General features: G+C 38.9%; 2 protein-coding genes across 2 annotated transcripts in view; both read right to left on the bottom strand.

Annotated features, from left to right (window-relative positions):
- Ance-3 (angiotensin-converting enzyme Ance-3) overlaps positions 1 to 2,914 on the bottom strand; it is a 181,790-nt gene extending 178,876 nt beyond the window's left edge. Inside the window, exon 1 of the mRNA XM_069502319.1 lies at positions 2,184 to 2,914. Within this exon, the coding sequence (XP_069358420.1) occupies positions 2,184 to 2,840 (657 nt within the window). The 5' untranslated portion in view covers positions 2,841 to 2,914. The remainder of the gene's footprint in view (positions 1 to 2,183) is intronic.
- A 10,075-nt stretch (positions 2,915 to 12,989) lies between these two features.
- LOC138403119 (angiotensin-converting enzyme-like) lies at positions 12,990 to 26,675 on the bottom strand. The gene is made up of 13 exons (XM_069502351.1): positions 26,636 to 26,675; positions 22,998 to 23,219; positions 22,286 to 22,541; positions 21,118 to 21,261; positions 20,104 to 20,295; positions 19,388 to 19,485; positions 18,707 to 18,879; positions 17,973 to 18,097; positions 16,943 to 17,070; positions 16,057 to 16,271; positions 15,138 to 15,278; positions 14,383 to 14,558; positions 12,990 to 13,115 (listed from the first exon to the last, which is right to left on the bottom strand). The coding sequence occupies exons 2-13, from the start codon at positions 23,211 to 23,213 to the stop codon at positions 13,036 to 13,038; spliced, it is 1,944 nt and encodes a 647-aa protein (XP_069358452.1). The 5' UTR covers positions 23,214 to 23,219; positions 26,636 to 26,675; the 3' UTR covers positions 12,990 to 13,035.
- Between the last annotated feature and the right edge of the window lie 82 nt (positions 26,676 to 26,757).

Below are 26,757 nucleotides of genomic sequence, written 5' to 3'. Positions count from 1 at the left end.
GTATTCTATTGAAAAATCGAACAGTAATATTGCAAGAACAACTTGAATTTGTCCCATTTTTTTGACAGCTCAATCATAAAAATATTAAACAAGCACTTTTCATACTTTCTTTCCATAATTTTCAGACACATCATACCTATATTGTTCCACATAAATAATAACAGGTTTGGAAAGCTTCCGGGCCCAAGTTCTCACATAGCCAAACAATGGGGTACGATTCAATGGTGGTTTCCACACCAACGCGTAATGCCTATATCTTCACCCTTTTTTGCTAATGTAGAAAATGTATCATTATCTCATCGTTTATCTATCTTCTATCTTAATATATAAAAGGAAACGGTGACTGACTGACTGACTGACTGATCTATCAACACATAGCTCAAACTACTGAACGGATCGGGCTGAAATTTGGCATGTAGATAGCTATTATGACGTAGGCATCCGCTAAGAAAGGATTTTAGAAAATTCGTCCCCTAAGGTGGTGAAATAGGGGTTTGAAATGTGTGTAGTCCACGCGGACGAAGTCGCGAGGACTAATTTGTAAAGCTTCATTTACGCCAGAGCAATTAGTGCGACATTTGCGTCGATAGGTACTGATGAATAGGTATCTGCATGTTTTTCACAAGTTAGATCTTGACACCTGGTGGTAAGTGACAATGCAGTCTAAGATGGAAGCGGGCTAACCTGGAAGGAGTGTGGCAGTTTTAATAAACCCATGCCCCTTTGGTTTCTACACGGCATCGTACCGGAACGCTAAATCGCTTGGCGGCACGGCTTTATATTTTATCCTCTTTTACGGCTTATTTATTAGTCGATATGAAAAACTATTGGATTCAAAATATATGTACGAAAGTAAATTCTGCAGAAAACAGCATATTTCTCACGAATACAGGCTTTTTATCATTTTATTCACACTGACCGGCTACTATTGTTTACTAGATAACGATCATGTACTCGAGCCATTATAAAAATTGTTTGCCGACTGTTTTAAAATAATAGTAGATATGTATAAGTAAACCCACGAGACTCAAAACGTAGTCTTAAGAGGCCGACCTTTCAGAAGATGATGTGATGACATAGTCAGAGTGGCAGGAAAAACATGGTCGAGAGTAGCTAAAGATAGAAAGAAATGGCTACTAATGGAGGAGGCTTTTACCGCCCTGGGCGGTCCTTACAATGAAACCCATTATACTAACATAGTTATTTAAGAATAAGAAACATAGTTTACTAACCTACTAATAATTCTTTTATTTTTTGCTAATTATGCACTGTATTAGTAATAAGAAAAATATTGTAAGGAAAAAATAAAGCTATTTTTATTTTTTATTTATTTATTTATGTATAAGTAATATAACAAGTAAACATAACAATTCATTTATGCTACCTCGGACAAAGAATTAGCCTAGCTATCCAAAGGGGGAACGCTGCCAGTATCTTCGGAACCTTGCCTAAAGGGACTCCTTTTAATAATATATTTTAGTTATAATATTATATTTTTTAAGGTTTTAGTTTTAGTTTAAATTATTAATTAGTTTGTAATGTACATTATGTTATTATAATAAAATATGTATTTTAGTAGGTAGGTAGTCTTAATAAATTACAATTAATTAAAATACAATTTGAATTAAAAAAAAAAAAAAAAAACATTTATTGGCAAGTGTACCTACGTTTTGTAATAAATACCTAATTCCCAAAAGACATTTTGGATTGTCGTTCAAAGTTTTTACAAAGCGCTAACTTTATAAATGTCAAGAAAGCTCGGGAATCAGTTGCTCTAACAGCTTTGATTTATAGTTCCAATTTTTAAGTGATATTTTTTTACCTACTCATATTATTTAGCTTACTTTCCTTATCCCTTTTGCCTACTTTTATTTATTAAAACGTCTACCCTAAAGTTACCCTGGAATAGGTCGCTGTTTTAGCGGTAAAATTGCACATTTCAGATAATTTTTTTGTCATTTGGTGCAAGACAGCTAAATGTTTTTGCACAAAGATTTAAGTAAATTAGTTGTATCAAATTGCTTAAGAATATAAAAGAAACTGTAACACAATTAAGAGAAATAATGATAATATATGATTTTGAATATAAATCATATATATCCTATTGTATGTATATCCAAAAAAAAAAAAAAAAAAAAAAAAAAAAATTAAGAGAAAACAATAGAAAAATCATCGATACTCACAGCCGCGTGTTGCGTTGCATCATTCACGTCAGTTTCGAAATTCCACTGTGCTGCGACGTTGTTCGTACACTCCTTAGAAGCCTGATCATCCGCTTGTAGGAGGAAATCCCTGATACGCTGCAAACTAGCATGATTGAACCGATCATCCAGACGATTCGTGTTCACATCCCCGTTAAAATTGTATGGATTGGTCCCAACATAATTTGGATCATTCCTAACAAAATTCGGATCGTTTCTCCTGAAGTTTGCATCATTATTAATGTCTATACGGTCATCTCGCGACCTATCGTCGAACGGACGTAATTCCCTATTCCTGTCATCATTCGGACGTAAGGTAGATGTTGGATTACGTCCATTCCCGTAATCCAAACTCGGGTACCCATTATTGTTTATATCAGGGTTAATTCTGCTGTTTGGAGTAGAGGAAACAGGGTATGCTCCTGGTGTGATTGATCCTTGCGGTCTTGCAGAAGTAAATTGGAAATTTCTGTTTAAATCGTATTGGTTAGCAGGAGTTGTACTGGATAGTCCATAGTAAGGATTCCGTTGAGTAGAAACTTGGGGTAAAGGAGGCAAGTCCAATTGAGGCTCAGCGTAACACGAAAGTATTAGGAAAAATTGGGCCAATGTTTGAACAAATATTTTAGCACAGGCCATGGTTTGGCCCAAAGGTTATCAGTCCGTTATCGAAGCGCCCAATGGTGCGTGGTGCTAGGCTGGGCTCGCGTCAACAACTGTTCTTCAGTTTGCTTCGTTGGGGCCGTGTGAATAAGCATTGTTCTAGGTAAGTACTAAGTAAAGAAGACCTTGTGACCGCGTCACAGGGTAAGCTAACACGTTGGTCAAACTTTAAAACCTTCATTAACACTCTGTTAACACTAACAGAACGTTAACTTTGAGCACGCTACCTTTGGACCGTGCGTAGAGTCGATTTACCTTTCAATTTTAGTATGGGTATACTTTTGTTATTTTCTAATTAATACAGGTGGGAAAAATTGAATTAAAATTGATAACTTATTTGCTTAATTGATCAAATATTTACTATTTCATTATCAGCTTTTACAATTCATTTTTTTTATTTTTTTTTATTCAGCTACAAAATAGCCCTTGATTGCAATCTCACCTGTTGGTAAGTGACGATGCAATCTAAGATGGAAGCGTGCTAACCTAGAAGAAGTATGGCAGTTTTTATTAAACCCATACCTACCCCTTTGGTTTCTACATGGCATCGTACCGGAACGCTAAATCGCTCGGCGGCACGGATTTGCCGGTAGGGTAGTAAGTAGCCACGGCCGAAACCTCCCATTAGACCAGACCAGAAAATTAGAAATAATAAAATTTCATACCCCTGCCGGGAATCGAACCTGGGACCTCCCACTAATAAGACCACAGCGCTTACCACTGCGCCAGGGAGGAAGGAGGGTGCTTCAGAGTAATTAATTAAACCTCGCACAACTAGAGTAAAGTTTGATTAACAACAAATCTTAATTAATTAATCATTAAAGCTAAAAAGATAGCAAGCATCCTTGGCTCAACTTACCGTAAAATTGATTCGTCCACAAACTAATTAACCAATTAAAGATACTAATTACCTAAAATCTAATCTAAAAGACCAATCTATCTACCAGGGCCTTATATAGCCTCGATAGCTCAACGGTTAAAGGAGCGGACTGAAAACCGAAAGCTCGCCGATTCAAATCCCGCCCGTTGCACTTTTGTCGTACCTACTCCTAGCACAAGCTTTACGCTTAGTTGGAGGGGAAAGGGAAATATTAGTCAGCAATTAACTTGGCTAATATTCTTTAAAAAAAAAATCATCATTTCAAGTTTCAACCCATCGCCGACTCACTACCGATCAGGGGTCTCCTCTAGAATGAGAAAAGTTTAGGCCATAGTCTACCACGCTGCCTAAGTAATAAATTGACAGACTCAACACAGCTTTAACTTTAACAATTCAGGTATTTTATTTGCTTGAGAATAATTTAAACCGGAAAATTAGAGTTCCCACGGGATTTTGAAAAATGAAAATCCACGCGCATGAAGTCGCGGGAATCAGCTAATAGGTATATTATATAGATTGAAATTGTAATAACTGTAAGACTAATGTATGATGGAGCCTTTGACCTTATTATGAGATGAAACAATCCGAGCACTAATTGTCAAACGATGTAAAAGTAACGAACGCACCTGTACTCGCTGTACTTTGCATAGCTAATTGAAGTTGGGAAAATACTGTTTCATAATCTCGTTTGTTTTACTTCACTCCCACTTGAAATAGGAAAATATTTAAAGGTAAGAGTACGTTTCATACCTAATTGCCTCAACTGGTGTCAGAAACATGGAACTAGGAATCAGTTTAGCTTGTTGTCAGAAGTGCTCTAGCTCATTTTTAGGGTTCCGTACCTCAAAAGGAAAAACGGAACCCTTATAGGATCACTTTGTTGTCTGTCTGTCAAGAAACCTACAGGGTACTTCCCGTTGACCTAGAATCATGAAATTTGGCAGGTAGGTAGGTCTTTTATATAGACATTCGATAAAAAAATCTGAAAACTGTGAATTTGTGGTTACATCACACAAAAAAAAATTAAATTGTGGTTATGAACTAATAATTAGTATTTTCAATTTTTGAAGTAAGATAACTATGTATATCAAGTGGAGTATCATATGAAAGGGCTGTCATTGTCCTGACAATGCGCAGGACAATTGTCACGGTCCTGCGCATTCTATAACAGATTATTATTTATTTATATGCATCATAATTTTTGAATTATCGTGCAAAATGTCGAAAAAATACGACTGTAGTACGGAACCCTCAGTGTGCGAGCCTGACTCGCACTTGGCCGGTTTTTTTTGTATAAAAAAAAAAAATCAGCCGGGTTGTTCAGCGTGGAAATGCAGCCTGTGTTCTTGACAATTAGGGGTTGAATTTTCAAAAATCCTTTCTTAGCGGATGTCTAGGTCACAATAGCTATCTGCATGCCGAATTTCAGCCCGATCCGTCCAGTAGTTTGATCAGTCAGTCAGGACTTTGAAATTAATTTATATATGTAGACTAGATGATGCCAGCGACTTCGTTCGCGTAGATTTAGGGTTTTAAAAATCCTGTGGAAACTCTTTGATTTTCCGGGATCAAAAGTAGCCTATGTCCTTACCCGGTATGCAAGCAATCTCTGTACCAAATTTCACCGAAATCGGTTAAACGGATAGGCCGTGGAAAGCTAGCAGACAGACAGAGACACACTTTCGCATTTATAATATTAGTATGGATTTAGTTGTTTTACACACATGAGGCGCAGTAACATACATAATGACAAACATACACCATGCAATTATCCCGCCGTTCTCACGGACTACAATAGGAAAATTATACGCGTAGCTCAAGAAGTTGCGCGGAATGTTATGGAATATTAATTTTATGCCTTTGAATCTGTATATGTATATGCAACTGTGTAAAAAGATGATTTTTGAATCATCATCATCATCAGCCTGTGGATGTCCACTGTTGGACATAGGCCTTCCCTAAAGAGCGCCACCACACCCGGTCCTCAGCCTTCCTCATCCAGCCACTTCCCGCCAGCCTCTTTATATCGTCGGTCCATCGTGCTGGAGGGCGTCCCACACTACGCTTGCTTAAAACCGGTCTCCACTCAAGGACTTTCCAGCTCCAATTTGGATTTTTGAATGTATATTAAATACTAGCTGATGCCCGCGACTTCACCCGCGTGGATTTAGGTTTTAATAATCCCGAGGGAACCCTTTGCTTTTCCGAGATAAAAAGTTGCATATGCCAATTTTCGGGAAGCTTACCTCTGTACCAAATTTCATACAAATAAGTTAAGCGGATGGGCCTTTAAGAATCCCGTGGGAACTTTTTGTTTTTCCGGGATAAAATGTAGCCTATGTCCGTCCCCGGGATGTAAGCGAACTCTGTACCGAATTTTATCGAAATCTTTTAAACTGTAGGGCCGTGAAAAGCTAGCAGACAGCCAGACAGACAGACAGACACACTTTCGCATTTATAATATTAGTATAGAATAGATAGACTAGACTTCTATATACCATCATTACCCCTATTGTAACTACTCATATTATAAATGCGAAAGTGTGTTTGTTTGTTGGTTGGTAAACGAAGAGGTAATTTCTCAAAAAAATCTTAATCCTTACATAACTAATTAGTTATGTAAGGATTAAGATTTTGAAATATTTAAAGTTTAAATACCTAGTACTGTTGAAAATACACCTACCTACTAACTAAGAAATAAATTGTAGGTGTTGAAAATTTAAATATTAAACTTATCACATAAGGAAGTCTTTTGTCGTGATATATCGGATAAATATAAGTACCTATGAAAAACGGTTTTTTATATAGACGATTAATAATATTAATGCCTGTCGATTAAGGATATATGGAAATATGGAAATGGATATAAGCGATGTAATTTGAATGGCCAAATCCCAATAAGTAAATCACTATAATACCTACAGAGAGTCAAGTGGAGTATAGCACGCGACAGGCCGAGATGGCACTCGGGGTATGAGGCGGGGGGGACACACCGGGTTAGCGCAGAGGCTGTGCGGGCGTGCGGAGCGTCCCCACCCCGATTGCCATCTCGACCTGTCGCGTACTTTACATAGATGATAAGAAGCGAAAGCTAGGTGATAAAAAACCATAACCTGACGAAATGGGGCGTGACACTAGACAAAGGAAGTCGTGGACTAAATACTAGTTAATGAGTTTTCTTTTAAATATACCTACTATTGCATAATGTTATGTCACCAAACACACTCCTCGAGCACTTAGTTCTTTTCAATTCTGTGTGTTTAGTACGATATTTTTAGGGTTCCGTATAGTACAGGCTGCATCATGACTTACCACCAGCCCCCTAATTGTGTAAGCCAATCAAAGGGCAGAATTCTTGACGATTGCGATAGCCATGAAATGGTTATTCTTACACAATTGGGGGGCAGGTTTGATTGCAGCCAAGCGCTAGTCTATATAAATTAAAAAAAACATTATGGAGAACTCTCAGATATGCAGGTTTCCTCACGATTTCCTTCACCGTTAAAGCAAATGATATTTAATTTCTCAAAACGCATATAACTTCGAAAACTTAGAGGTGCGTGCCTGGGATCAAACCCCCGACCTCCCGTATAGGAGGCGGACGTCCTAACCACTAGGCTATCACGGCTGTCCTACCTACATTCTCCATCATCATCATCATCATCATCATCATCATCATCATCATCATCATCATCATCATCATCATCATCATCATCATCATTATAATCATCAGTAGGGACTTCCACACGCCACGGTCTTGCGCCGCCTGAATCCAGCGGCTCCCTGCGACTGCAACATACAAATACTCCCTGCGACTGCGACCTACATAGTACATACACCACATACAAATAAATAAATAAACTGATACCGTGTCACACCATGAAGATTAATGTTAACCTATTCATCTTCAACCTTGAACCGCCATTAAGGTGAGTATGCGCGTGCGCATAATGAATATAAATCATTCTATTATACCTAATGCAACTAACAATCTAAGTGTTCAGGCCATGGAGGATAACATAAGAAGATTTTATTTTTCAATTGGACCTAGTCAACAATCGAAATAAGAGAGAAGAGAATCAAGACCTAAATAAGCGTACAAAAATGATAATTTATTTATTACTTACTAGCTAATGCCCGCGACTTCGTCCGCGTGAATGTAGGTTTTTCAAAATCCCGTGGGAACTCTTTGATTTTCCGGGATAAAAAGTAGCTTATGTCACTCTCTAGGTCTTAATCATACCCATGCAAAAATCACGTCAATCCGTTGCACCGTTGCGACGTGATTGAAGGACAAACCAACAAACAAACACACTTTCGCGTTTACAATAAGGGTTCAACGTTTGATAGCAATCATTTTTATGACTCAGTAAGTATAGGCTATTCATCTTTTAATTAATAAAATTTGCTATCTGACTCCTGAGTCTGACTCATAATAATTCATCATGTAATTTTACAATTGTCTCAGCGATTCTTCCCATGGAGTTTCCACTATTTTGTACCTAAGTACTAAAAAAGCTGGTAAGACAGGCCAGGCCGAGTGGCAGTCTCTTTTTCCGGTATAAAACGTAGCCTATGTCCGTCTCCCGGTATGCAAGCTATCTCTGTGTCTGAGCTTGGAAAGGTAACAGAAAATAAGACAGACCGCATTTTAAAACTAACTAGCTGACCCGCCCCGGCTTCGCTTGGGTTGAATTTAGAAAATTGGCGTGGGGGTAGAATTTTCAAAAATCCTGAAATATACCTACGCATTTTTTCTTTTGTAACCGAAAGCCCAAATATCAATTTTCATGGAAATAACTTGAAAATGACGGATTTTCAGGCTATTTAACTCCCTTGGGAGAAGATCTTTCAAAAATCGTGAAACATGTATTTTTTATTCTTATCCGAAAGCCTAAATACCAATTTTCATCGACGTAAATGATAAACTTTCATACATTAATTATTTCGAAACATCCTTTTTTAGTGGATACCTACTCTTTACAAAGAACACACTTTCCAAATTTCATGTCTCTAGGAAAAGCGGTTTGGGCTGTGCGTTGATATATAAGTCAGTCAGTCAGTCAGCACTTTGAATTTTATATATATAGATATAGGTATGGAAAGCCCACTAAACAAACACCTTTTCGTTATAGGTGTCCTCTGTGCAGGGCCTGCATGGAGGTCGATGAAACACCGGCGCACGTACTCCTGTAGGGCGATTGTCTAAAACCTGCATCAATCATTATTACAATCTCAATTGTTCTGGTTGGCTGAATTTGTGCGATTCTTGTTGCAACAATGCATTGTAGCCAATAGTGAGCTAGCATTAACCAATCAGAGATGATTGCGATCGTGACATTGTTGCTGTCAAACAACCGCGGTAGGGCCACTGGAGTGCACGGGCGTAGCAGATCAACGCGAGCGCCATTTAGGTTCCCCGACCTCACTCCATGAAGCCCTCGGCAACCTGGGCGGTCTATTTGGCTTCTGGAGCGAGCTTGGATGGCTGGAGTGAAGACTTCGGCGGGGAGGGGCGATGCACGCACAACAGACGGAAACGTTTAAATGCGGAAACCAGCCCAGAGCGAAGAAAGAAAGAAAAGAATAGTTATGAAAATAATATCAATTATTTTCAGGGCTATTTTGTCACAACCAACAATTATTGCAAAATAGTTAGCGGTACTTACTTAATTGTCTACAATTCTCAATTTATCGGGTCAGGGTGGGTGTATTGTGAGACTTCCTCCCATTCAATGGATTCAGGCCGTCTTGAGTGACTACCCGTAAATTAAGTATAGTAAGTACCTAATACAAATGATATGCAAATAAATATAAAAATGTCCCATTAAAATGTCCCATGTAAAGATAAATGTCCCATCAGATGAAATGTATTTTTTTCTTTTTTTTATTCAGTTACAAGTTAGCTCTTGACTGCAATCTCACCTAATGGTAAGTGATGATGCAGTCTAATGTGGAAGCGGGCTATGGAAGGGGCATGGCAGTTTTTTTTATTAAACCCACACCCCTTTAGTTTCTACACGGCAGGCTCCCCGGATGTTGATTGATAATATAATTATTTTTTGATTTAGGTGGATGATTTTCAACTCGGCTAATATGATTTTGTTCAATAGTTCAACTCGACTTGAAGATACAGCGAGTCGTTTTAGTACCATTATGATTCCAGGTATAAAAATAATAATACCATTGAACAATTTATTTATTTATTTATTTATTATAGCCTTTTTGTTCCTTAATAATGTTTCTTACACTTATTAACACACACTTTCATTTATGTCTATAGTTTGTTATTATTTATATGTATTATTTATAATATTATGTATTAAGTTTTTTTTTTTTTTTTTTTTTTTTAATTAAGGACCTCTCTATGAGTGTAGGCCTCCTCCATTTTTTTCCACAATTTTCTGTCTATAGCTTTATTGACCCAATTTTCTCCCGCTATGCTAGCTATTTCATCTGCCCAACGTTCCAGCGGTCTGCCTCTTTTTCTTTTTCCCCGGGGGCCAGACCAGGCAGACAATTTCTTTGTCCATTTTTGCGTATCCATTCTCGCGATATGACCTGCCCATGCCCATTTTAGTCTTTTACTATGTTTTAAAGCATCCACAACATTTGTTTTTCTTCTTATATCCGTACTTCTTTGTTTATCTAAGCGCTTTATGTTTAGTATACTTCGCTCCATAGCTCTTTGGCATGTTAGTATCTTATTTTTAGTGTAGTTGTTAAAGACCCAGGTTTGACACGCATATGTGAGACAAGGCAAGATACACATGTCAAGAATTTTCTTTTTCAGTTTTATGGGAAGGTTTGATTTTAATGTTTCTTTATAGCTCCAGAACTTGTTCCAGGTCATGGTCACACGTCGGTCAATTTCATCGCGATGTCTAGATTTTTTGAATGATATTTGTTTTCCCAGATAAATATATTCGGTTACATATTCTAGAGTTTCATTGTTGATTTGTATCGGTTTATTGGAATTGTTTGTCATGACTTTTGTTTTTAAGGTGTTTAATTCTAAGCCAATCTTTTTACTAGCAGAATACAAATCGTTTATCATTGACTCTAGCTGTGATGCTGTCTCAGCGAATAAAACAATGTCATCAGCAAATCTGAGGTTGCTTAGGAAGCTACCATTTATGTTAATACCTTTCTTGGACCAATTCAAGTCTTTCATGATGTTTTGAAGTACAGTTATAAAGATTCTAGGTGAGAGTGGGTCGCCCTGTCTTACACCTCTACATATATTTATTTTTTTACCTTTTTTGTCCAGTTTCACTTTACTTACACTGTTATTATATATATTTTTTATTACTTCAATAGCATCATTGGGAACATTGCATTCTTGTAGAGCTTTCCACATACTATTATGAGATATAGAGTCAAATGCCTTGGCATAATCAATAAATGCCAAGTAAAGTGGGCGTCTATATTCTTCATACTTCTCTATTACTTGTTCTAGAACATATATATGGTCTATAGTTGAGAAACCTTTCCTAAATCCTGCTTGTTCTACTGGCTGGTGTTCTTCTGTAAATAATTTAATACTATCTTCCAGGCAAGATGCAAACAGTTTATACAAGTTTGGTTGCAAACTGATGGGTCTGTAGTTTGAAATATCTGCTGGATTTCCTTTTTTGTATAATAATATAATATCTGACTCTGCCCATTCTTTGGGTATTTTTCCATTGTCTAAAATTTTATTAAAAAGGATAGTCAAATGAGGTGTCAGTAAAGTTTTTCCTGCTTTTATTGCTTCGTTAGGTATGCCGTCTGGTCCGTTACTTTTATCATTCTTTAAACTGACTATTTTTTTCATAATTTCTACAGTGGTGAATCTGTCCAACGTAGTAGAATTTAAGACAGGTATTTTGTCTATTGGTTCAATATACTGTCGAGCATATAGGTTTTTATAGAAATTTGTTGCTATATTTATTATTTCTGATCTAGAGAAAGTTTTTGTATTGGTCGAGTTATCATTTAAGCATGGTATCCACTTTTTACCAGTGTTGAGCTCTTTGGAGCTCTTCTTCGTGCTTCCTGAAGAGATTAAATGTTTCTCGATTGTATTCCATCTGTGTTCTTGATATTCCTTCTTAATACGTTTAAAAATATTTTTATATAATCCACTAAGTTCTTGCTTTTCTTCTTTAGTAAGTGATTTTTTATGTTGCAGTTCATTTCTTCTTTTCATTAAGTTTTTTGTTTCTACTGAGATTAGACCTCTCCACCGCAGCCCCCAATACGGCCGGTCCCCGTGGGGGTAAGTGACCACAACCCTCCATTACAAAAACTCCACATTTGTACATATAACGTCAGATCTCTCCTATCAGATGAAAGATTACTAGAACTCAAAGAAGCAATGTCAATAATTAATTATGATATAATTGGACTTTCCGAAATCAGAAGGACAGGATATTCTATTACAGAGGATAACGAACATGTATTCTGCTATTATGGTGAAACAAAAGGTCTATATGGCGTAGGATTCCTCATAAAGAAAGAATGGAAAGATACTATTGAGAGCTTCATTGCAATATCGGAAAGAATATGTATACTGAATCTAAAATTTAACACTTTGTCACTTTCTATTATTCAGGTGTATGCACCTACTATTGACTCAAAGGAAGATGAAATGAATAACTTCTATGATCAGCTCCAAAATGCTATTGATAAATCATACCATAAATATATCTTATTGGGTGACTTCAATGCCCGCATAGGACAGAGGCGCCCGGAAGAGAATACTATTTTAGGACCCTACTGTTATGGAAAAAGGGACAAAAGAGGTGAAAGGCTACTACAATTTGCTTTTGAAAATAACCTTGTAATAATCAATAGTATTTTCAAAAAAAAGTTAAATACCTTATGGACATGGCTTTCACCAAATAAAACAAAAAGTCAAATTGACTATGTCTTATCAAATGTAAAAGAAAAAATTTCTAACATAGAAATAATTAATCAGTTATCCTTTCCCAGTGACCATAGACTCATTAGATGCACTTTCATATTGTCAAACACTAAAAAAAGTAGAACGAAATATAGAAAACAAAACATAAAAATTACAACAAAAAGTGATGAATCTGTCTTCGTAGAGGCTCTCAAAATAAACACAGAATGTATAAGTTTGGAAGACGATGAAGATGTAGAATCGTATTACTCAAAAATTAAGCAAGCAATAATTTTAAGCTTAAACTCTATCCAAAATGTAAAAAGCCTTAAAGAAAGTATAATCTCAGTAGAAACATTGAACAATATACGAGTAATTTATTTTTATTTTCAAATTTTATTAATTCAATTGCCGGAGTATTTGATTAACATCTGCCGAAACTCTGAGTTTTCCATATTGTTTCTTTGTTCTGGAGTGCAGTATTCTGGAAAAGAAGAATAACTTTGTAAACTTAACTAAATAAGTAACGAAATTATGCCACCACGGTTGAAAATCAATTTTTTTTTATACATAAGTACGACTGAATACAAAAGCCAAAGCTGAAATCCATCATCAGGCCAAAGCAGAAACAAATAATGGTATTATTTCGTTTCATCTTCATCATGAATTTTCAACCCATTACCGAACTACATACTACTGAAAACTATAGAGCGCACTTCGACTTTGCTCAGACTTAAATTTGAGTTAAAATGACACAGATTTCTGTGATAGATATAGCTCTGTCTCGTTTTAACTCTGTCTTAAGTCTAAGCAAAGTCAGAGTGCGCTTTATAGATCTCACCCTAAGAATGCAAAGGGCTAAGGCTATATTCCAGTACATTGGGACCTCTATGACTATCGAACTATGAGGCTTAGTACCTAAGTTTTTTTTTTTAAATATTACAATAAAACTTAAAGCTAGCCTTATCTAATTACTATATAAATCATGACCGCGTGGAATGGTGCCAAGAATACTGGCTGCATTTCCGCGCTGGACAGCCAGGCTGATCCGTTGCGCAAAAAATGAGCCAGCCCTTCTGTCACCAGATGTGGCTATTAATCGCGGTGAAATGTCTCGTAAAAAAATTTTAGCACTAAGACTCCATGGCCCCTGGGTCTCCACGGCAAACGGCACATAAATGTAACTCTCTATAAGAGAGGCATACTTGCGCCGCTTGCCGTTTTCAGCTGTTTCTGCTGCGGCTCCCGGTCTTGATGCTGTCTTCCTGATATGACACGGGGCCAATGTGTCAACGCAAGTTGCGTCCCACATTAGCGCCCGTCCCCGTTCCCAGGGAACCAGCGTCAATCCATCAGGTTTCTTGCCATCATCCCGACTAATCCCTGCCGGCTCAATGAGCGCAGGAATATTTATGGTGGCAAGAGCTCTTTAAATTGTATCGTTAAGAGAGCCATGCCTAAACAGCCTACCAGAGCTCCTTTGGCAAGAGAGTCTGTGGATTCCAAATTTATCAACCTCTTTTCCACACGGACATCTGTGCTGATGGCACAGTGGTGTTCCCAATCTGAGACCTAGAGCCACACGAAAACTTTCGTTATCTAAAAGTGTGCCGAGATTTTTTGATGGCAAGGCATGCAGCCAATACCCAGATTCCTTTTCGGCTAAGCTTCGCAATCCATTGAACTCGCGGTTATTTTGGTTCTTTTACGGATCTCATTTCAAGCTTAGTTTTGTGTTAAAAGATACTCACGAACTGTAGTAGGTTCCCATCCAATGTATTCACCAGTGCGCTCGTTCTCATTCTTCAGCCATTCGTACAAAGGCTGGAAGTATTCTAGAACCCCACTGGCGTCCATCTTGCGCTGTCCTGTTAGTGCCTCCATCGCGTCGGGCCAGGACTTTGACGAGCCCATTTGTAACATTTTACTGGAATAAAATGTTAGATTAGATTCGGAGAGTGTGCCCAAGAAGTTTTTGACCTGGTTCCTCCTTCACCTTCGTACTATTCCATCGTCAAGGTCTGAACCCATACGTGATCAAAATTCTAGTGATACGAACGGAGCTATTTGCCTTGAAGTTTTTTGTTTAATAAGCGTTAAAAATTAGAACAATAGTCAAGGGTTCTGAATAAGCTTGAAGACAGCCTTTATGAAATGTCATCACTGCAGATTGAATACATATTATTGTGTCTGAAAATAATTCTTAGTCTAAAAATAATGTTCTCCTGGTCATAGGCTTCTTATAGCCATGGCAGCCAATATCACAGTAACTAGCCTGATATTATAGTGCACTATCAGTGTACACTCTATTCCCTCACTCTCATATATAAGGTGTAACCGGAACGCAGGCAAAATCTTAGCGTATTATTATACTACCGATACCAATAACCATTTGCCTCATTTTGTAGTTTTAGTGATTTAGTATTTTTCAAACCCGCTATGTATAGCGTGCAAAACTCGGGTCAACGCACCACCTACGACGTGGCAATGACTCCGGGTGACCTACCCCAATGCATTTCCAGCCTCAGTGCTCTTATAGATATCACAATTAGACAGCAGTCTGTCCGTGTCGCCGGGCGTGTACTCCCCCGCTAGCTGGCACAGGGAGCGGTGGAATTGGAACTGAATGATGTAGGAGATGTAATATCTGGAACGAGAAAAGATAAAGGTTGTGAATTTAAGTGCCAAAGAAAAACCGGCCAAGTGAGAGTCAGGCTCGCGCAATGAGGGTTCCGTACTACAGTCGTATTTTTTTGACATTTTGCACGATAATTCAAAAACTATGATGCATAAAAATAAATAAAAATCTGTTTTAGAATGTACTGGTAAAGACCTTTCATACGATACCCCACTTGATATATATAGTCACTCCCTTCGAAAGTTGAAAATACTAATTATTAGTTCATGACCACAATTTAATTTTTTTTTGTGTGATCTAACCCTAAATTCACGGTTTTCAGATTTTTCCCCAAATGTCAGCTATAAGATCTACCTACCTGCCAAATTTCATGATTCTAGGTCAACGGGAAGTACCCTGTAGGTTTCTTGACAAACAGACGCACAGACAGACAGACAGACAGACAACAAAGTGATCCTATAAGGGTTCCGTTTTTCCTTTTGAGGTAGGGAACCCTAAAAAACACAGCTTTAATTGTGAAGGAAAACATCGTGAGGAAACCGGAATGCCTCTACTTCCCCATAATGTTCTCAAAGGTGTATGAAGTCTGCCAATCTATACTTGGCCAGCGTAGCCAAACCCCTTCTCATTCCCACAGGAAACCCGTGCTTAGAAGAGAGTCGGCGATGGAGAATAATGGTTATCCATGTAACTGTACGTGGTGGGTTGATGATGATGTTGTTGATGATGATGATACTGATGATGAAGAAGAATGATGAATCTACAACATCAAGACGGATATGTCTACCTCATATACTCAACATCAGCAGAGATATGGTACTTCGCAGCAGGATCAAAGTCCTCCTCACTCCTCGGCGCTGGTGGCTCCACGCCTTGCAGCGCCTCCCTCAGTTGCCAAAAGTGGCAGTTGTAGTCTTCCTCGCTGGTGGTGCCACGGAACACTCCGTAACGGAACAAGTCCAGTAGGTAGGCGAATGGTAGGAAAACTATCTTGTCTATACCCTAGATATAGGATTTAAAAACGTTGAAACATTAAAAATAGACGTCGGGGTCCCAAGGTGCTAGAATGGCGACCTCATACCGGAAAGTGCAGCGTTGGAAGACCCCATCACTAGGTAGACAAACGACATCAAATGAGTCGCAGGAAGCCACTGGATTCAGGCAGCGTAAAAGCGTAACGTGTGGAAGACGCCGCAAGAGACCTGTTTCTAACAATGGAAGTATTGGTCGATAATGATGATGCAAAGGAATTTTTTTGAAGACCTCCCTGGCGCAGTGGAAAGTGCTGTGGCCTTGTTAGTGGGAGGTCCCAGAGTCGATTCCCGGCAGGGGTTTCTAATTTTATAATTTCTAAATTTCTGATCTGGTCTGGTGGGAGGCTTCGGCCATGGCTAGTTACCACCCTACCGGCAAAACCGTGTTGCCAAGCGATTTAGCGTTGCAGTACGATGCCATGTATAAACCAAATGTTTAATAAAAAGTGTCATACCCCTTCCAGGTTAGCCCGCATCCATCTTAGATTGCATCATCACTTACCATTAGATGAGATTGCAGTCAAGGGCTAACTTGTCTAAATAAAAATAAAAATACTTTATAATCACAGGTACAAAGTTTTAATTAGCCAACTGCAGAAAATATTCCTAAAGTCAAAAGTAGTTAACAGAAAGTCTTACCATTTTATATAATTGATTGATATTAGATTCAAGATCATCCGGTCCATCCTCGAGCAAGCCCATCACCCTCAAATGTTTGGGAGTATCTACAGACAGAGAAATCACATCTCCAACTGCTTCATGAAAACCTGAAAAAATATATTATATTTTGTATACAACGTTTTAGTATACGCATTGTTTGTTCAGAATCAGTAACAGAATCGATTGCAATCGAATCGAATATATTTTGACCAAAAAATCCTTTAAAATCCTGCAAGTTTGAACACCGAGTTGAATGACCGCATGCACCAGCTGATTCGAGCCGCGCGAGCGGGAGCGCGCATGATCGACGCCAGCCGTCCCGTTCGCTCACAGCTGCTTGCTTGGGGTGAGCATGTTTTTCGAGGACAACGACTCAACACAACAAGCTTATACTTAACTTCGTAAATTTTCATTAAATATTTTGAAATTTTGTATACTTACATATTCTTTATGTAAAATTATTTGACACGTCATTCAGGTTTTTGCGTCAACTAAAACTAACGTTGTATAAAAAACGAGCAAACGAGCAGGTGGTTTAACTTGATAAGTGATTACCGCCGCCCATGAACATTAACACAAGCAGAGGAACCGCCAATGTGTTGCCGGCTTTTCAGGAACTTATTGATCCGCCCTTTGAATAACCCCATGTTGAAATCCAATGGGAACACCGGCGAAGAGAGTTAGTTCCATACTTTGCATGTGCGTGGAAACGGGCAGTCGAAGCCAGGCATCCAGGTGTTGAGGCTAAAATTGGTTTTGGTGGCGTGCAGTGCGGTTGTAGGAAAATTATGAAAATTATAAAGATGACTTTGGCTCGCATGAAATTCAGATCAAGCTAATTTTTGGATGCTAGAAAACCGATTTTGCTCACAATTACTAGAGTATGTTTTTGGGTTATAATAATATGCTTTCTAATACGAAAATCAAAGTCAACGATGGTCCCATGGCTTTTGCGTGATAATGCGTACATGTAGGAAAAAAATTGAATTTTAAAGTATAAATTACCGACCTGGGTTTGCTCCTGCCCTGTATATTACAGGAAGATCTTTGTACTGCAGATAGTATTGGATGTGGCCCATCTCATGATGCGTTGTTTTGAAGAATGCACTGGTGATCGTGGTGCATTGCTTTATCCTGAAAGCAAAACAATACTGAGGAGTTATTTATTCTTATACCAGACTAGTTTATTCCCGCGACTTCGTCCACGTGAACTATACAAATTTCAAACCCCTATTTCACACCCTTAGGGGTTGAATTTTCAAAAATCCTTTCTCAGTAAATGTCTACGTCATAATAGCTATCTGCATGCATAATTTCAGCCCAATCGATCCAGTAGTTTGAGCTGTGCGTTGATAGATCGGTCAGTCAGTCAGCTTTTCCTTTTATAGTACAGATTTGAAAGTTCAGAGATATTCAGAAGGCCTCATCATCATCATCATGATTAGCCCATTGCCGGCTTACTACAGAGCACGGGTTTCCTCTCAGAGTAAGAAGGGTTTTGGCCATAGCCACTTCACACACCTTTGAGAACTCTCGAGCGTGCAGGTTTCCTCACGATGTTTTCCTTCACCGTTAAAGCAAGTTATATTTTATACTTAAAACGCATATAGCTCCGAAAAGTTAGAGGTGCGTGTCCAGGATCGAACCCCCGACCTCGGATTAGGAGGCGGACGTCCTAACTATTCAGCCTATTTTATTATTCAGCCCTACTAGAAAGCATTTCCAATTAAATTAATCTTCTACCTAAAGTCCTCTCCATCGAAGAAGTCCCAAGCCGATGCATGGCACACCATCTCCCGTCCATCCTGAGGTCTCTCAATAATAGATCTCTCCCAAAACAGGTCTGGCATGCCGCTCAAATTGAGCGATATGAAGAATTCTTCTGCCGTCTTGAATATCTTCAGAGCTGTGTAGTTCTAAAACAAAAGCAAATATGTTTTACAAGCTGACGTCATCCGGGTGGATTTGGATTTTTAAAAAAAGTTGCCTATTCACTCTTCTTCACTAAGCACATGTAAAAATGATGATTCGTTGCGCCGCAGCAACCAAGAAGCAAACACTTTCCGCATTTATTATATGGGTATACCTAGTGAAGAAAAACATTCTGAGGAAACCTGCATGCCTGAGAATTTTCTATATTTTTTTTTAATAATATAGCCGTGTTCAATGACTAATATTCCCCTTTCCTCTCCAACTAAGCATCAAGCTTGTGCTAGGAGTAGGTACGACAATAGTGCAACGGGCGGGGTTTGAACCGTCGACCTTTCGGTTTTCAGTCAACCTTGAGCTATTGAGACTCTAATAATGTTCTCAAAGGTGTGCGAGGTCTGCCAATCCGCACTTGGCCAGTGTGGTATATTATGGCGAAACCATTCTCATTCTGAGAATTCTGGGTTGATGATAAATGATAATGATGATGATTACCTGACTAATCAGAGCTGCTGTAACATCCACGTCTGGCTTCTCGGGATATGGTCTCGTGAACTTCTCAACGTTGTTCCATGATTGTGCCCAAATGTTGCCTGCAATTATTTTTGTCATAAAAACCGTACGAGGCGATTTGTTTCCTCATTTCTAATTCGAACCGCTAAGATTTGGAACACCCTTCCACCATCAGTTTTCCCCTCCAATTATAATATGGGGTACCTTCAAGTCAAGAGTGAATAGGCATCTTCTAGGCAAGCGCGCTCCATCTTAGGCTGCATCATCTCATAGAAGAGGCCAACCTTTCAGAAGATGGTGTGATGACACAGTCAGAGTGGCAGGAAAAACATGGTCGAGGGTAGCTAAAGATAGAAAGAAATTGCTACTAATGGAGGAAGCTTTTACCGCCCTAGGCGGTCCTTACAATGAAACCCATAATACTAACATAGCTATTTAAGAACAAGAAACATAGTTTACTAAGCTACTATTCTTTTTTTTTCCAAACATTCACTCTATTAGTAATAAGGAAATATTGTAAGGAAACAATAAAGCTATTATTATTATTGCTGTACTTTATTGATCGAAGCACGGACTAACTGATTCGTCCGTTATTTCCTACCCGCTAGTAGTAGGTATTGCTTAAATAATTTTTAGGGTTCCATACCCGCAGGGTGCCAACGTTAGGTAATATCTAAATAACTAAAAAATAAACTTGCCTAATAAATGCGCAGGTATAGGCCCCTTGGCGGACACGACCTGGTCTCCGTATCGGAGCCTCAAGTGTCTCCTGACATACGCGTGTATTTGCTGGTACAGTGGTTTGACCTGGTCCCACAGCGCGGCGAACTGCTCCTCACTATCTGACTCTTCGTATTCGCTCAGCCACCATTCTGCTACGCTGTCGTACCCTAAAATCAAAGCAGTGAAGTGTCGTGGGGAGCCAATAGAAAATAAGCTTCCTCAGTTATATGGGCAACAAATCACGTTGCCCAGCCAATGCAGTCCGTTTCATCATTGCGTTCATTCATTCGTTCCAGTCTCTTTTTGCGACCACTCGCAAACTTTCGTTCAAAAGCTTCGTCAATTTGTTTGATTTAATTTAAAATATCTTTATTGCAAAGAATACAAAATACAAAAGGCGACCACTACCAGTGACCTCTTCAGCAGGTGTTAAATGTTATTGTTTATTTGACGTTGTTAATTTAGTGAAGGAAGACACAGCCGGAGGGCCCAAAAAAACTATTACTTATAATTACTTTATTAAAATAAAATTAAAACTAATTTACAATACTAAATTTTGGATTTAATGCTACGCGATGTAACAAAAGAATCAGAATGAATTTTGGACGTTTACAATAATTAAGGAAAACTCCAATTTGGGTCGCAATGTCGCAATAGCTGACGCTGCTACTCGTGTCTCTAGCAATATCGTAGAGTCAGCGCTTCACCTAGAGCTATGCGATATAACTATTTGACGCTAGGTAGCCCTAAGTAAGCCCTATTTTTCTTTGATTTCACGTCACCCGTAGCCTAATATTTGACATATATCGTCGATTCTGGATCAAACCGAGAGTTCCCTCACTCTAGTTCACTCGGCCTATACTTATCCATTTCAACGGTATGCTGCAATAAATAGGTAAAGATGAGTTTAGGGTAGCTACTCAAAAAACTCGACTCCACTGTTTTTTAACTAGCTCACTCTGGCTCTGTAAAGCAGAAAAACTACCTACCATTTAATTTAGCAGCCTCATTGTCCATATTGACATATTCAGTGAAGTCCGCTTTAGAGGCCGCTCCGGCTGCCTTGTGCCACTCCAACCACGTGTATTTCAGTTCTTCAGCATCACTACTTTTAGCGAAAATCTCTGTTATTTCTGAAAAAAAGTTTATCATTAGTTTTAGCGTTTAAACTACCGTGAGTGATTTCCATTATAAATACTATCTGTCCCGGCTTATCAGAGACAGCTGCCGATCGTCTCCCGACAGTTCCTGCTGTTCTTCATCACTGGAACCGTCACCGAAATCCAGGCACGCGGAGCTAATGGTGTCCCGTCCCACGACTGATGCCCTTGTCTTAGCGTCAAAAAGCGGTTTCCACGCTGTCGTGGCATCAGTCGTGGGACGGGACACCATTAGCTCCGCGTGCCTGGATTTCGGTGACGGTTCCAGTGATGAAGAACAGCAGGAACTGTCGGGAGACGATCGGCAGCTGTCTCCCCCCCACCCCAGCCACCCTCACAACGGGCTCTACGGGCAGCGGCACGTGCGTCCCGCAGTCAAAACCGCGGCGCGTGCGCGGACGGACTCCCTTAAAAAGGGACCCCGGATGGGTTCGAAACTAGTCGGGCTTACGTCGACTACAAACGTGAGTAAGCCGGGACAGATAGTATTTATCATTAGTTATTAGCATTACGTATCATACACTCTGCCAATCCGCACTTGGCCAGCGTGGTGGACTATGGCCAAACCCTCCTCATAATGAGGATTTAGGCCATAGTCTACCACGCTTGCTAAGTGCGGATTTGCAGACTTCACATACACTTGAAAACATTAAGGAGAATTCTCATGTGTGCAGGTTTGCTCACGATGTTTTCCTTCACCGTACTATTGCTAAATTGCTGAAACTTGATATTGCTGAAACGCACATAACTCTGAAAAAGTAAAGGCGCATGCGTACCTGGGTTCTAACCCCTGGCTTCTTAAATAAAAGACTGACATGTTAACCGCTAGGCTTCCACTTCAATCAAAAGTCAAAAGTCAAATGATTTATTCAAAATAGGTAATTAATAACTCTTTTTGATGGTCAGATGTTGGATTTCTAAGATATAGTGGTGACAATTATTACGCAAACTTAAAACTAAAGCTACTAAGCAATGAATATCAAAGACTAATGAATACCTGGTTCAACATGCAAGTCACATTTGGTACGATCCTTATAATCACAAATGGTCGCTTTAGCATACGTCGCCTGCATGTTGTTGACAGCACTTATCAGCCTCTGGTTGAGGTCCTCTGGGAGGGCAGAGGTTCCCAGCTGGGAGTACTTCTGGAACATCCTCTTGAGGTCTGGATCTTCGAACTCGTGCCAGAGGTACGTCATGGTTTCCTTCCAGGCTTCCTTCTCTAGATCAGCTACTTGCAGGGCTACTTGTAACTGTAATACACAAGAGATAACTATGGTCATATATTATTAACATGCAGTCAGTCAGTTAGTCACCTTTTCATCCATACTATTACTATACTATACTATAATATTATAAATGCGAAAGTGTGTCTGTCTGTCTGTCTGACTGTCTGCTAGCTTTTCACGGCCTATCCGTTCAACCGATTTTGATGAAATTTGGTACAGAGATATAGCTTGCATCCCGGGGAAGGACATAGGCTACTCTTTATCCCGGAAAATCAAAGAGTTCCCACGGGATTTTCAAAAACCCAAATCCACGCGGACGAAGTCGCGGATATCATCTAGTTTTATATATTTAGATAACATTTTCGTTTCATGAGAAGCATTTGATATGCCTTACCACTAATTGATATAAGTAAGTACCACATTCCTCTATAAAAATCTAGAAAAAAAAAAAAAAAAAGTACCACATTGTTAGTAGTTTACCTGTCTCTCCTGATTATAATCAGTGATATTCGACTGGTAGTCCCACGCGGCTATTGTTTTCCGATTCTTCGCCCTCGACGTCAGCTCATCCAGGGTCCTCATATACATCCTCCCTGCAGCCTCCTCGGCAGCCCTCTCTTGGGCGCTGCCCTGGGCTGCTACGATGAAGACTGAGGTGATTGCCCCGACAAGAGCTAGTTCTACGATGATCTTCATTACTATCTACAAGAATATTATTTTATACTATCGTTGGTGACTTATTTTAAGTCCACAAGGAATACTTAGTTTGTGCGACAATCACGAAATTGTTCTATTTTGTGTAGGCATTTTGTGATTGTCATACAAACTATTCCTTATGGACTTAAATATGATATCAAATAAAAGTTCCACAAACATTAAACTGGCAAGCCATACTTTTTAACAAGATGTTTGGTTTGTAGAGTTAGGGCTTATAAGTAGAGTTATTTGTTGTTGTAAATTTGGTACAGTCAAGAGCACTTAAGAGCTATACACTTTGGACTTGGGACAGGCCCATAAGCTTATGATACGCAGCTTGAAGCTTGGCTTATGAACTTGTAAAAACCCATTTTCTGGGGCCCGCTCAATAATAATAGTTGACATAGATTCCAAACCTAATTTAAAAGGTGTCTTTTTAACTTCGTTTTTTATTAAAACCCTATCAAAAAATAATATGCTGTAATTACCTTTTCTCTTAATAGATCTTAGTCTATCTTTTAAAAATATTTGTACTAATGTACGCGAAGTCTAAGTGCGACACTGATAATACACGGGAGTATGCCGATCCTCTTTACATGAAATGTTTTTGGTTGGCAATTACAACTGAGTGCAATCATTTGAAACGATAACCACAAATAAAAGTAATGATTGACCTAATAGTTTGTATGAAAAACAACGGTCAAGGAAATAGATGCAAAAACACTACTCAATAGAATACGAAGCGTGACAAATAACTACGTTTTCAGAGTAAAATTGAGTGTCTTTGTGTATAATCTAGACGTGCGGCTGAAGTAAATATATTTTCAGTCCTTTTTAACGAGGATATTACTAGTGGAGATATTAGTAATTAGCTTATGCTCGCGACTTCGTCCGCGTGGACTACATAAATTTCGAACCCCGATTTAAACAGCTTAGGTGTAGAATTTCGAAAAATCTTTTCTTAGTGGATACCTACTCTTTACAAAGAACACACCCACCTTTCATGTCTCTAGGATTAGCGGTTTAGGCCGTGCGTTTTGTCAGTATATAAGTCAGTCACTCAGTCAGGACTTTAAACTTTATATATATTTATATATACAGACGATATTAAGAACTTGTTGTTCCAGTGGTTAGCATGTTCGACCGCGGATGACGAGGACCTGGGTTCGATTCCCATGTCGGGCCAAAAACGGTCAGGCGGTAGGTTTTTTGTCAAATAATTCTCAGTACTAGAGTTTCACCTTCGTGTCTTGGAGAGTTTAAAAAAGTTTACCTTCTTACATAGCAATCAAATCAAAACTTACAATATATAACTGCATCATTTATACCTAGTGTTTATGTGGTTTTTCTCATACTTACTTTTATCCCTGTTATCATGATTGATGTCTGATATCTTCTATTTGAGTGATAGATACTTTAAAATCACTTTCGTAATAATAATAACAGTTAAGTAGCATTATATCAATAACAATAAATATTTTTTGTTGTCTTAATTTCCATTGGGTTTTCATTCCAACTCATTAGGTACCGAATTTCATGATTACGTCCGAGTAGCTGTACGTGCCTCTCATGCTTCTTCAATGGGAAGTATCCTATAGGTTTTAATTCCCTTGACGGGTCTTGACAGACAAACAGACAGACAGACAACGAAGTGATCCTACAAGGGTTTCTTTTTTCTCTGAAGATACGGAACCGTTAAAATATGCGGAAAGAAATACTAAATTTTGACGACCTCCTTGGCGCGCAGGCGCAGTGGTAAGCGCTGTGGTCTTATTAGTGGGAGGTCCCGGGTTCGATTCCTGGCAGGGATTTGGAATTTTATAATTTCTAAATTTCTGGTCGGGTGGGAAGCTTTGGCCGTGGCTAGTTAACAACCTACCGGCATAGCCGTGCCGCCAAGCGATTTAGCGTTCCGGTGCGATGCCATGTAGAAACCAAAGGGGCATGGGTTTACTAAAAACTGCCATAGCCCTTCCAGGTTAGCCCGCTTCCATCTTAGACTGCATCGTCACTTACCACCAGGTGAGATTGCAGTCAAGGGCTAACTTGTATCTGAATAAAATAAAATAAACAGTTTACTTACAAATAAAACCCTTTTAGTGGTATCCGTACAATATCCACAAGGCATTTCGCGAAATATCTAACACTTATTACCCGTAACGACAAACATCAGTCACAAACTGACAATATTTCTCTAAATGAAGACATATTTTGTGTGTATACTATATGCAAATGAATTAATGTATTAACCTGTCTTCCATGCTTTAAGTACGGACGTAAGAAGGCTTTTGTCTGCCAAATTACGTCCGTATCCAATGGGCAGTTTCAGCCATGGCAAATGAAGTGTCAATTATTATTATTATTTCAGCTATCTTCATGAATTGGTCTCCATATATTGGAATAATAATATGTTGATTTATACTGATACCTACCATAATTTTTTAGGTTTTTTTTAATAAAAATGGCGAGCAAACGAGCAGGCGGGTCACCTGATGTTAAGTGATTACCGCCGCCCATGAACATTTGCAGTACCAGAGGAACCACTAATGTGTTGCCGGCCTTTCAGGAATTTGTTGGTCCGTCCCTTAAATAACCCCATGTTGTAATCTAATGGGAACACCGCCGAAGGTAGTTGATTCCACAGTTTGCATGTGCGTGGAAAAACGGATCTGGCACAATGGGTGGTCGAAATGTTCCAAAGGTGGTGAGGGTGGAATTGTTTGCGGTGGCGTGCGGTGCGGTTGTAGAAAAAGGAGAGTGGAATGAGATCGAACAACTCTCCATTAAAAAAATAAAAATTTGCCTCAAGAAAATATTACGTGAACAGCACAGCACATACCAGTACAAAAAAGTGCGGTTCTTCTGTAGCCTATAAAATGAAATATCTTTAGTATTATGAAAGGATAAACTGACTGACTAACATAGATATCAACCAACAGCAACCACGACATGTATAAAAACTTGAGATTTTTCATGTACCTAGTTTTTTTCAATATCAAAACTATAGAAACTGGCTTTACTCACCTAATTTAGTCAAAGTTAGTCCGACTAGTTTCGAGAACGCGCGTTCGCGAACTGAGTCGCTGTGGAAAAGGTCCCCGGATGGGTTCGAAACTAGTCGGTCTTACGTCGACTAAATACGTGGGTAAAGCCGGGGTTTTTTTCTACATTTATAATGGACATAAATGATAAATAATGGATAGCTACACGAAGAGCGATCACGCACTCGTCCGATCCGAATCCGTGAAAATACGGACATAAAAAATATCTACGTCATATCTCATACAACCACCACGGTACCGTACCGTTTGTCACCGTACAAATAGTTCTACGACTACTTCGGAACGTATTTTCACGGACTCAGATCGGATGAATGCGTAACCGCCCTAAAACTTTTTTAAAATTAAGAAATAGGTACTTACCGTTGGTTTCCTTTTTCTTTAAAAACTAGTTACCTGTAACCCCAACTTGGTTACTCCATAGCTACTATTGCAGCTGTGATGTATTTCAAAGTTATATCAAGAATGATATGCAAGTGATAAGG

Source organism: Maniola hyperantus, chromosome 12 (genome assembly GCF_902806685.2).
Source record: "Maniola hyperantus chromosome 12, iAphHyp1.2, whole genome shotgun sequence".
Taxonomy (NCBI): Eukaryota; Metazoa; Arthropoda; class Insecta; order Lepidoptera; family Nymphalidae; genus Maniola; species Maniola hyperantus.
This window is presented reverse-complemented; position numbering and strand designations above follow the sequence as displayed.